Consider the following 12,263-nt stretch of genomic DNA (forward strand, 5'->3'; position numbering starts at 1 on the left):
TTGTTTGTCGTCCTTGTTTGATGCAACGACTTGAACTCGAACTCTGTGCCACGTTGCCACTCAAGTGCCAAGTGACAAAGGGCAATCACTTGCCCTGACCTCTGAACCCTCCACTCTCCACCTGCTTTTCCCTCCCTTTTCCTGGCTTTTTCCCCCCCAAGTTAATTACGCCAAAGTATTCCATTTCAATTTCGTTTTCGAGCACTTTTCTAATTTATTTAATTAATTTATGTCAAGCTGCTGAAGGGTTGAGGCATTTCTTTTAATGACAATAAATATGTATTTTCGCTTGATGTTTGCTTGGCTCTCCCACAAAAACCCTTTGCCACCAGGTTTCATTACACTGGCCGACAAAATAAATTTCCTCCAATTTCAGGGCTATCACTTTATCTTCAGTCCTTTTTTTGCAAAATAAAAAAGAATGTTTAATTGCAAGCTGTTTTCCCTCTCTGGTGGATTTTCGTTGTGGCCTAGTGTTGTTTATTTTGCCTTTGCCTATTTCTTTTTTTTTTGCCATCGTCTAATGATTTTTGTTTCGTCGGTGAGTTTGTTTGCCCTCAAAAATTATCTCTCGCAAATTAAAAGTTTTTGCTTCTCCTCTGGCGGTGTGAAGGAGAAGCAAAGAGTGCAAACAAAGTTCGATAAGGAATTCAACCCTTTTTTCCCCCGGTTTATTATTTTCGGTTTTTTTTTGTGTTTGTTTTGTTTTGGGACCAACAAGAATTCACTAACAAGTTAATTGAGAGCAATTTTCAGTTCTCTCATCGTTGAATTAAATTTCCCGCGAAAAGCGGGAGTGCAAAGTGGGGTTGCGATGTAATTAAGAATTGACCGAAACCGATTCCAGAGACCCGAGCACGTTGTCCCTGCTCAGTTGGCCATTAAGGTGTCACAAATTGAAAGCGAGCTGCGAAAATCGCGCTTAAAGTCGCGCGCAAAATCACTGACGCCTGACGGCGAAGGAAAATGGGAGCAGGGTGGAAAAACTTAAAATAAAAAAATGCCAAAAGGGTAAGTGGAATAAAAGTATAAAAAGGATCATCAAAAAAAAAACGAATTATGTCAACCTTTTGATGCTGTCAAGTGCCGCAAATTGAATTATGCACACAGAAAAGGTGTCGCCAAAGTCAACAGACTCTGATTCCCCTTTTTTCACACTTTTTTCCACGACTCATTTATGTTTTTTCTTCACTTGAGAGCACTTCTCTTAACAAACAGAGGCTTTGCCTCTCAAGCAGTCGTATTTTAATAATTTGAGATTGCTTTGAATGGATAGTTTTTGTGCAGCTCAACATTTGTTCAACCCCTTTATGCATTGAATAAATTTATTACAAATGTTTGTGTTTTATGAGTTCTAGATTTGTAAATTAAGCTCAGTTTCTGGCTTGCGAGTTGTGATCCAGAACTTGAATTCGCATTCAGAATACGAAGCGAATCGAAATTCGCTGGCGAAGCCAATGGGAATCGCATTAAAATTTCTCGCATAAATCGCAAAATGTGGTGGATGGTGTGGATTGGGGGAAAACAAAAGGAAGCTTTTGAAGGGGGTCAGGTGGTTTTTCCGAGCGGAGGTGGTTGGGAGGTGGTGGTGGTGGTGCCGTGTCAAACATGAAATTCAATTGTGTTGGCAAAAAGTGGCCGAAAGTGCTGCTAGCATATGCGTACTACCGGCAGTAGAGGGTTAAGCGGAACCATCGCATTTGTGCAAAAGTTTCACGTTGACATTTCCATAATAATTTTCTTTTCATTCTCTCATTTTTGTGTGTTTTTTTTTCGGTTCTTTAACTTTTTTTTCTTTTTCCCACTTTCTGTGATTTTATTTGGCATTTTTTTGTCGGCCGCAAAAAGTTTGCATTGCTTTTGACGCACGACTGAGTAGCGGAAGTGGGCGGCGGGTTGAAAAAGGAGGCGGGCCATCGAGTGTGGGCGGTAAATGTGGGCAAGGCTAACCCCTTGTCGCCGATTTGACCCCTTTCCCTACTCAAAAGCATCAGCTTTCGAGGCTGTTGCCTTTTTGCATATTGATGAGGCTGAAGAATCTTTTCGAACTGCGTGGAAAATGGAAAATGTGAAATCTAAAATCTATGTTCCTAAAGGGGTCGGCGGCGATGTGCGGGAGGGTGGGTTAAAAGCGCGTGTCAAAATTGAATGACAAAACTCATGTGTGTGGCATTATGCCGCACAAAACCTCACCTCTTTCGCATTTTCTAACGGCGACACATGTGCGTTGATGCTAAGCCCACAAGCCAAAAATGCAAAGCAGCTCAAAAAGTATTCCAAACAGTTTTTCACAGCGACCGCCAAATCCAGACATAACGCCCAACGCCCACCACCACACTCCGCCCCTCCGATCAGCCACGCCCATATGGATATGGCTCGTGTGTTGGTCCTAAGGCCTTAGCGGAACAAGCTGAAGAAGCTCTCAACTTTATACATTTTTCATGGCTGGCAGCAAAACGGAAAAGCGGCATAACAACAAAAAATGAAAATATAAACAAAAAACGCAAGAGTGACAAAAAAGGAACAACAGCTATACTGCGGGAAAAAATTTACATTTAAATGTTTGCAAAACAAAAATCACTAGGTTATTGTAATTTAACCTTAATTTAAGGTCACCGGAGCAAACTACGAATGCAAAAAGAGAAAATAACTAAGAAAATATAACTGAAATAATATTTGAAAAAGCACTTTAATAAATTACAAATTAGAAAAATCAATTACAGAATATTCAGGGCACCTTTAATTAATACCATTGCCTATTTTAAGTCTCCTCCGCCCTATGGCCAATAATGTGCTTTTAATTTCAATTGAAATGAACTTCCAAGTTGGCTTTGGATTGGCTGTAAAAAACTTCAATTGCCTATATGCTTTGTGCATCGAAAATTCTTCCAAAATACCCCGTCGTACTTAAAATGCTATTAACTCAAGCGAGAGCACAAAAAAGAGGGCAAAAGGAAGAAAACAAAAAATATTGAAACTTGTGCGGCTTTTGGGCTTTTCGGCTACGCTATTTCGGCCCATTTTACTCCAGACCATTTTGGTAATTCTATTTTTTCTGCGGAGGAGGCGTCTACTTAAAAATACATTTACACTTTAATGACGCCGACGCGTCGGTCTCAAAAGCGCTCAGAAAACCTAGAGTCGAAGCAAAAACAAATCAAAAAGAAATTAAATGACCTTTTCACATGCCAGACAATGCTTTAAACTCAACGGGTGGCCCCAGGGCGAAAACCACCGCAAGGCCGGGCACCAGTTTCCATAGGCGGTATGTGGATGGTGGGGGCTGCTGGGGGCAAAATGGAGGGCGGTCAGGAGCTCGGGGTCAGGTTCGGGTCATTCAATGTGTTTGACTGTCGTCGTTGCCATCGCCGTTGTCCCCTACGTGACGAGTGCTGCCAATAACGAAAAATAAAACACGAAAAGAATCCCAAAGGGGGCACCAAAGTACAAAAGAGTGTGGGCTAAAATCGGATTTCAAGAAGATATAGAATATCCTAATACCCTGGTGACATTTCAAAAACACATTTTCATATAGTTTTGGTTTCGATAATCGAACAATCCAACAGCCACAGCCTGTATAAGTGTTACCAGTCTCGTCTGAGCATCACTGTTTGATCAGTGTTACCAGCCTCAGCAAATGTATAGAAAATTGGTTATTATAGAGTCCATTCGCCACCCAAAAAGGGTATACACAAGTCCGGAAAAAAGATGAAAGCATATCGCCAGCGACACAAATGTAATAAAAGGCGGCATCAAAAGGCCAAAAACACACAAAAGGCAACGCTGCCAATACAAATGCCAGGTCCCGGCTAATGCTGAACCCATTTCAAAGTGTGTCCTTCCTGCCCAATCTCTCTATCTCTCTCTATCTCTGCCTCCCTCTCTCTGGCTCTCTCCCTCGTCTGCACCTATCCCCTTCGTTCCTTATCTGTCCATCTCCCTTTAGATGGCTGCCTGCCTGTCCGGCAATCCTTGCTCCATGTCCGCCGTGTCCGTAAAACTTTTGTTATTCTTGTGTGCATTTCAATTCGATTCTGTCTCGTTTGTCCCTTTCCAACTCATTCTTTTCCAGCATCCGTCTCATTCTCCGCCCCTCCTATCGGAGCAATCACAATTCATATTTAATGGCGAGTTCGATTCCTGGTGCCCTGCATTGGCGTTGGCATTCAGGGCCTTGACTTGCCCGACTTGCCCGACTTGCAGTAAGCCACTTGCATTTCAATTCAATTCGCTGTCAAAGTGTGACCAGGGTTAAATGAAATAACTTAATTCTAACAAAAATCCATAACCAAATATTGTGGTCGATTTGTACATATATATAGAAGTATATATATATTTATTTCGCACCATGATTGTCAAATAATAACTCCAAACGAAGTGAAACTCCCCCGCCTGCCAAAGAGACCAAAACAAAATAAGCGCAAAATAAATCCCCGAAGAACGCTGCCAAAACATAATCTTCTTATGCTCATTGCTCAGCATTACGCAAAACACAGTCACACTGGCGAATGGAAACTGGAAACAGGCAGCTCCAGGGAACACAACAACAACAAGACAACATCGAGGGGTCGGGTGGGTGGTTGGCCGAATAGGAATGGAAAACTTATAAAATATCTGCGAGGAATACAAATTCAATTCATGAATAAATTTCATGTATAGCCCTTGGCTGGCTGGCTGCTGCTTTCTATTTTATGTATTTTATGGCGTGTGCCTACGTTATGTTGTCGAGGTTGCCATAGGGACACCATACCATACCACTCCAGACCATTCTATACCATACCATAAAGAGGATAACACAGAAATGGAGGCATCTGCATATCTGCCTGGCTTTGCCATTGCCACCGTAGCGGCCGTGGCAGCAGCAGTTGATGATTTACCAAAGGACCAACATATACTCCAGATAATTACGGCGCGGTCTAGACTTTAAAGCATGGGCTAGGTTTGGTTTCCCTCTCCCGATGAAAGTTGCCAACTGGCAACGGAAAATCGTTGGCTGCCACTGAATGCCACTGACTGCCACAGCCGCTGCCAACATAATCGCAAGTTAATCCTCCGTGTAACTTTACCGCCAGCAACTGGGCATTTGGGCAGCAGAGTGGTTTTTTTCCGGGGCAGGTTGGAAAATGTGGGGACGCCCTGTTCGAATGTAGATAAGCGGCCCTAAGCCAAAGATACAACTTTTAGATACTTGCCAAACTGAAATGTTGCGATGGCTTCGCACTCCCGCAAAAATAGCAGCTAAAGCAGCAGCTTAAAAATGTTTCATTTTTATCGCAGCAAGTCAGAAATCCGAATGGGGACGAGAAGAAGCTGAAAATTCCTTTCCATGTAATGTCAGACGGATATCTCTTTGCTAAGGTTTCCCGAACCTTCAAGCGAATGTCTTTATCCAACTTTGATGTTTGACTTAACTCAGAACAGAGACGTGGATGCCTTTACTCTACAGAAAAATGTACCCATGAAATGCAACGCCAAAAAGAAAGTGGCTTGCAAAATTATTTATTTAACAGTGTGCCCAGACTCAAGTAAGCATCGATCACATACGAGGTAATGAAATACTATGTGAGGTCACCATTCAGCATTCATATATTGAAAAAATGACTACATAAAACTCGAATTTTTTTGCAAGCCTTAGGCGTAAATTTACAAAAGCTTTATGCCATTTTCCAGCTGTTCACTTTTAAAAAGACCACCTGCCTTGGTCAACTGTGAGCCATTGTTTGCAGCTTTAACAACGTTATTTACAGCTCCGGAGGGCGGGGGGGCAGTACAAAAAGGGGAATGCAAACGACAACGAGATGAAGGGAAAACAAAAAGCGGAAACCAATTCGACGAAAGGTGAAAGGTGTTCGTCTGTTGATTCGACCCTCCTTTGAACGACTCCCCTCCCTTTCCTTCTGTCCTCGCACTTTAACCGCAGAAATCAGCTGGGGGTCCTGGGCCATTTCCCCCCATTTCCCCCATTTCTTTTCTTCACTTCACTTCTGTTCTCTGCTCCGTTCCTTTTGAGCTCTTTCTGACTGTGGCAAGAGTTACGCAAATTGCTGAGCTGGCAAAGGCTGTAAAATTTTATTGGGCATACACACAGCCGACGAGCCGGGACAAATATGCGGTGTTTCGGGGGAGGGGGGCGGTGAATAAGTGTGGTGATTCGGTAGGTCCTGTAAATTCCGGTGACTGGTGGGTCGCATTACGGCCTTAATTTCCAAAAGAAGCTTTGATTTAAACGCCAAACACGGCGACCAAAGGGCGATGAATTTATTGTCAAGAGTATAAAATGTTATGGCCCCTAAAACACAAAAAAAAAATAAAAAAAAAACAAAAACTAAGGGCTTAGGGGAGAGCGTGTCACCTGTCGACGGGACAAGGACTAAAACTGTTATTTGCACTTGGCTCAGTTACGTGCCGAATCAATTGAGCAACGGCTGAAATACCAGGGGCGTTGTTGCGAGGGGGCTTTACAAGGGGGCAGCCATTTCTGGGGAGACACACGACTGGGCACTGTAGTTGTTGGGCATAAATCATTTGAGTCGCCTCCTTTACATGCACAATGTTTACACAACACCAGTTGGAAAACGACGGAGGAAAACCAAATTTGTTGACCAAGCTAGTTCGAGGATCGATGTTTCGAGTACCCTTGTTATGAAAAATCTACGCAATAGCTGTGATACATATTTCAGAATGTATATTATTTATGCAACATTATTAACTGGACAAATCCTTGAACGAATGTACATATTAAACTGAGTTTTCTTTGCATACATATATGAAATTACAAAGTAGGAAATTTATATACTTCTCAAGTTATTCGCTTTCTTGTAAACTTTGGGGCTAACATGTAATGCGCCATGAAAGGCTGCATAAACCGGAGTGCCCATAAAATTGTTGTAAATTCAGTGGATGGCTGCCGTGCGGTTCGGTGGGTTGTGGGTGGTTTTTGGAGACTAGGAGGCCAGGAGGAGGAAGGTTAGGTGGCTAGGTGCTATTGGTGGCTCACACCTGCCTCGCATGCCAAATGAAGTAAAAGATCTTGGCGCCGGAAAATCTAACAACGTTGCCACACACCGGGTGATGCATATTTGATGCTTGTTTTACATATGCCAACAATCCAGGGACACATGCTTATGCTCGTAGCATATCCTAACCACCCAAACACCCAACCACCCAGCCATCCACCCAACAGCACATGCCAAAATTTGTCACTGACAATTTTCATTAATTTAAAAAGCCAAATAAATTGTGAAGCTTCAACCGCAACAAGAGCAAACATCTATGCCAACAAAGCGGAAACAAGCAACTGACGCATATCATTAAAGAGTAGTTACTGTGGGTGGTGCTGGGTGGCATCGTTTTTCTGGGCGTAAGGTGGTATGCATATGTAAGACGCTCTTAAATGGATCGCTTGTTTGTGACGCACAAAACAAACACACTTACGCACTTGAAGGCAGGTAAAAGATGCCAGAAACCACTTGCCACCCACGAACATCGCCCACACAGCCACACACCCACACAAGCACACCTTCGCAAATCAAAATCAAAATCAGGTACAGGTACAACGAGTGGAAGCCACCAGGCGGCATAAAGGTGGTCTGAAAAACGGCAACACAGCTAAACTCGCATTTAAACAATAAAAATTTTAAATTAAGCTCTTTATTTAATGGATACTTAAGAAACCAAGAGTATTTTATTATAATATTTTGTATAATTAAATAGAGAAAAGAAATTTAACTGGTATATCATTGTTTTTGTTCCCTGCTCTAGAGCTTCTATCAATTAAAATGAAAATTTGATACTTTTCAAAGATTAATGTACCACATTCTGATAACGTGTTGTAATACTCCAGTTAAAAGGTAAAAAATGTAATTTATATTCCAGAGGCGCGATTGAGTGTGATATAAATTTGGTTATCCGCGCAGTTTTACATATTTTTTTGTACAATTTATACGCTGTGTTTTTTCACTGCGTAAACGATAGAGTTTCCTCCAGAGGAGGGTCAACGAACCAATGCAATGGAAACTCATAAAGCGGCAACTTTGTTGCGATTTAACACTGGCTGTTTGCCCATATGTATTTATATAACTGCGTACATATGTATGTATGTAGTATATGTGGGATATATAGCTCCTGTAGCTTCAACTTCCGATGTCTGCGCCTTCGCACTTTGGATGACACCGGCAGCAAGCAGAAAACCAGCAACCCACTCAGTCTGCCAGTAGAAAACACTTCCTGTCATCACACACACATACGTGGTGGTGGGGGTGAGAGTAGGAGTGTGTGGGTTGGAAAAAAAAACGAGAGAACCACCCACACAGACGTGAAAAGTTACAGGATCCTTTCGCCAGCAGTCATGCTAATAATTTGATGGCACAAGCGAGCGAGCAGCGACAACGTCAGGTGTAAAATATTGTTAAGCGCAAACACAGAAGCACACCCACACAAAAATACACTGAGCCAAATTGTATATTTCATAATGTTGTAATGGGAATTACGAAGACACTTGATTGCGACTGTTGAGCCACTTAAGATTAGGAGCTGTCCACTTAGCATTACACTGCTTTACCCGATGAAAACTTTAAGCAAAATCTATGTGATTGAGCGCTAACTCTATTTTGCTTTCTTTTCGAGAATTTGAATAACTTCTTTTGGTTAACTATGTAAAATGGTAAAGCATAACTGCGATTAAGAGATGATATGAACTAAATCTGATTTCATTAAGCTTTAGACAGCTTTTCTCATCGTGTATCTCATATTCATATGCAAATCGGGGGGATGGAGAGAGTAAGGCCAAACGCCGACGATGAAAACGGGGGAAAACCAGCTGGCGGAGCGAGTTGAAAGGCATTTCGTGTTGATGTTGCGTTTTCATTACGCGCAATTTCGGCTGCCACGCCTCCTGTCCTGGTCCTGTTAATTTTCTTTGATGCCGCAGCGCGAATTGAATTAAATTCTATTAAAAAGTCACCATTGCACAGCCGCTTGGTTGCTTACATGCAAAATGTTCACGCAGATGTGTGTGCCGAAAATCTGCGATTTGCCGCTTACTTTACCGCGATTTTCGAAAGCAACCCAGAAGTAGGAATAACTCACCTGCAAATTGGGCGGACAATGATCCAGCAGCTCCAGCATATGTTTGATATTCTGCGCATCCTGTATCACAAAATTCAATTCCATATCGAATTCACCGCCGACCAGCTGTAAATAGAAATGCTCATTTATTGAAACATGTGATTTAAACGTGTGCGCAGTTTGGATATTGTATAAACAGTAAGGGGGAATTGTTATAAAAATGTTGAGAATTAGTCGCGATTTTAATTTGTTTTTTTTTTGGAGTTAAATTTATTTTTTTTGTTGGTTGTGCATGTGGATAATCTGGGGACAAAATATGCGAAAAGTTGACGGCAGATTTGTAATTGGTAAAGTTTGAATTGGAAATAATGGATGTGTGTTTTTGAAGCTCGAAGCGTGTGTTGAAGTGGGTCGGACACGGGAAACGCAGATGGAAAATGGGAAATGACTGACAAAAGTTTTTCAGGGAGTCGAGAGATAGCCATGAGATAACAAAACAGAGAGGAACGACCAACTATATGTTGGCTTAAATCCGTTGATTGGATAAAATCAATGTAGTTTTCATTTATCTAGACCACACAAAAGCGCAAAAGCCCCAGATAACTTTACGGGCTACTTTTAATTGAAACCAAATCGAATGCGTTGCAGTTTCGATTGTATGTATTTAGTTATTTTATTTTTTTACGAATTTGCACTCAGCGTGGATCTTCTATAACAGCAGATTCAAAAGATATTTGTAGTACTTTTTAGGAACTTCACTGCTTTTTAGCTTAATTGATTTGTGAAATTTCAATATCCATCCATCAAAGTCATCTATTTTATGGCCTTTTTTTTGGCTTACAGTTTTGAAGAGCACCACTATAAAAGCTTATCACTGAATACTGTATCAAAACTAATTCACTTTGATCGATGATGATCCGAGTTTAAAAAGCCCAAATCAATGCCCCATTTCGCTATCAAAATGAGGGCTTTAAATGGGAGTGAGGAAGGGGATTATCATTTAGCAAACCATTTGCTTGCTGTTTTTTCTGCTGCAGGAAAAAGCCCCCGCCTCCAGGTCTTTACTTTCAACCCCATTATTACTTTTTCCCCGCCACCCAGTTGCTAGTTTCCGTGGGCTTAGGCTAAGTACAGTCGAGTGTGTTAACTGTTTGAGGGAGCGTGTCCTAGACACATCCTTTTGCCATCGAGGAGCAATCAGGGCGTCCTTTCAGCGGCAACAACAATAACAATCAAGGATGCTTTTGGGGGAGGAAAAAGGTTCTAACTTAATTATGCCAGGCGCCAAGAAAATCCACTTCCATCGAAATTTCCGCCCCCCCTTTTAAGGCGCCCAATGTCAATATATAAATATATATATTTTCGCCAAATAAAATTGTTTTTCTCGCTTTTTGCGCGCTTTAATGAAATCAGCAAAAATAAATTCAATAAATTGATTAGAGTAGTAGAAATAGAGACGTTTCTCTGTCTAGCTCGCAAGTGGTTACAAGTGTCCTTACACCAAAAGAAATACGAAGTAAACACACAAACACCCACACACACAGAACCATACCCATACACACACACACACATACCCTTAAGGCGGTATAAATCGCCAACAGTATTTATGTCTGTTTTCGTTTGTTTTTCTCACATTTTTTCTGTGTAGGAAAACTTTGGGCGTGGGTAGTGGTTTTGACGGCCGACAGTTTGGCGCCTGGCCATCAATGGACCACACCCACAATCCAATCCAGTTTCCTTTACCATCCGACCCATCCAACCCATCCAAACCCACCTAACCGCCCACTCACTACTTGTGTACGAGTGCACTCGAGAGCCGCTTTATAATTATGCGAAAACGGTTTTACCGGTTTTTTCACCCACATATTTTTTTCTATTTACGTTTTGATCCTTTTTTGCGGTTTATGGCCACTACCACGCCCATGACCACGATTTGCCTTATCACCTGGCAACAAAAACAACAACAACAAGAGCGAGAGGGTAGGGGAAGTGGAAGTGGAAGGGGCAGGAAAAGGTAACAATATGGCCAGCAAATCTGCCGTGATGCGAACATGAAGCGAAATCAAAGCCAGAGACTTCTCGCCCTCGGAATTTCCATTCCCCCGTTTTGAGTGGCAGTGAAAACAAACAGCAGCAGAGGATCCAGTCCTCTAAGTCCCTCGGATTAGGGAGCAATTTATAATGCCCCTTTAAGTCGGTTACCCAACGAAAACGAACCAAATTCAACGAACAGATTTTCGATGGAACAACATTTTGATGAATTTAATTTTAACCCACAAATCGACACATTTAATCTACTTATAAATACTTTAGATTCTTTGAAATCTGCTAAAATTGAAAATTCACTAAAAACAATAACTTTGATTCTAGTTGTAAATAATTTAAAACTAAATTTTGAAAAACCTGTTATATAGCGAAATTCCATTGCGCGAAAGCCACAAGAAATTAATCTATTTAAAACATAATAAAAGAAAGTGGAAAGAAAAAATAGAGGGAGGTTGAGGGGGAGCAAAACGCTCATTCATATTTAAATTAAACTTTGTGGAAAGTTTTTCGAGTTTTCCTACCCATCAAACCAGCCTCCCAATTAACGCCACCACCACCCATTTCAGCGTGTCTTAGTACAAGCATTTTAAACGCCGCTTAATTATATTCGTCTGCCACCCCAGAGAACAGCAATCCCCCCACTACCACCCACACCACCCTCAGGATTTTCCACAGTTTTCCCAACGTTCCTCTGTTTTCTCCAGAGAAGCTTCTGGCTCTTGGGGCGCACCTTCTTCTAGCACATTTAGTCAATTTTAAGTTCATTTAGAAAAAAAGTTTTTCCATTCTTTCCTTTTTCTTTTCCCTAGATTTTCAACATTTCATTTGTGCGGCGGAAAAGCTGTGGAAACTCTGGCATTGACGTGTCGCCTTGTTATCCCCACCCACCTGGTCGCTTCTTTAAAGTAAATTGAATTCCTATTTTATTTAAAATGCGCATTGAGACGCACTAAAAGTTTCTCAAGTGGCGCCATTTCCCCGGGGAAAAGTGGAAATGCCATTTTGTTCCCCGTTTTGTTTATTGGGCGGTGTGAAGGTGTAAAAATTACAATTTTACACTGGCAATAAGACCGAAATTTCTCTCTACGTTTTTGGTTTTTTTTTGGGGGAAAGAGGAACTCGATTTGCCGTCTTTCTCTTTGCAAAGTGAA

General features: G+C 41.6%; 1 protein-coding gene across 6 annotated transcripts in view; it reads right to left on the minus strand.

The window, feature by feature from the left end:
- LOC122624511 (neurobeachin) overlaps nucleotides 1-12,263 on the minus strand; it is a 162,253-nt gene that overhangs the window by 38,829 nt on the left and 111,161 nt on the right. For all 6 annotated transcript variants that reach the window (XM_043804120.1, XM_043804117.1, XM_043804115.1 and 3 more), the window contains exon 3: nucleotides 9,088-9,192. In XM_043804120.1, coding sequence (XP_043660055.1) covers nucleotides 9,088-9,192 — 105 coding nt within the window. The remainder of the gene's footprint in view (nucleotides 1-9,087; nucleotides 9,193-12,263) is intronic.

This window comes from Drosophila teissieri, chromosome X (assembly GCF_016746235.2).
Source record: "Drosophila teissieri strain GT53w chromosome X, Prin_Dtei_1.1, whole genome shotgun sequence".
In the NCBI taxonomy this organism is placed as follows: Eukaryota; Metazoa; Arthropoda; class Insecta; order Diptera; family Drosophilidae; genus Drosophila; species Drosophila teissieri.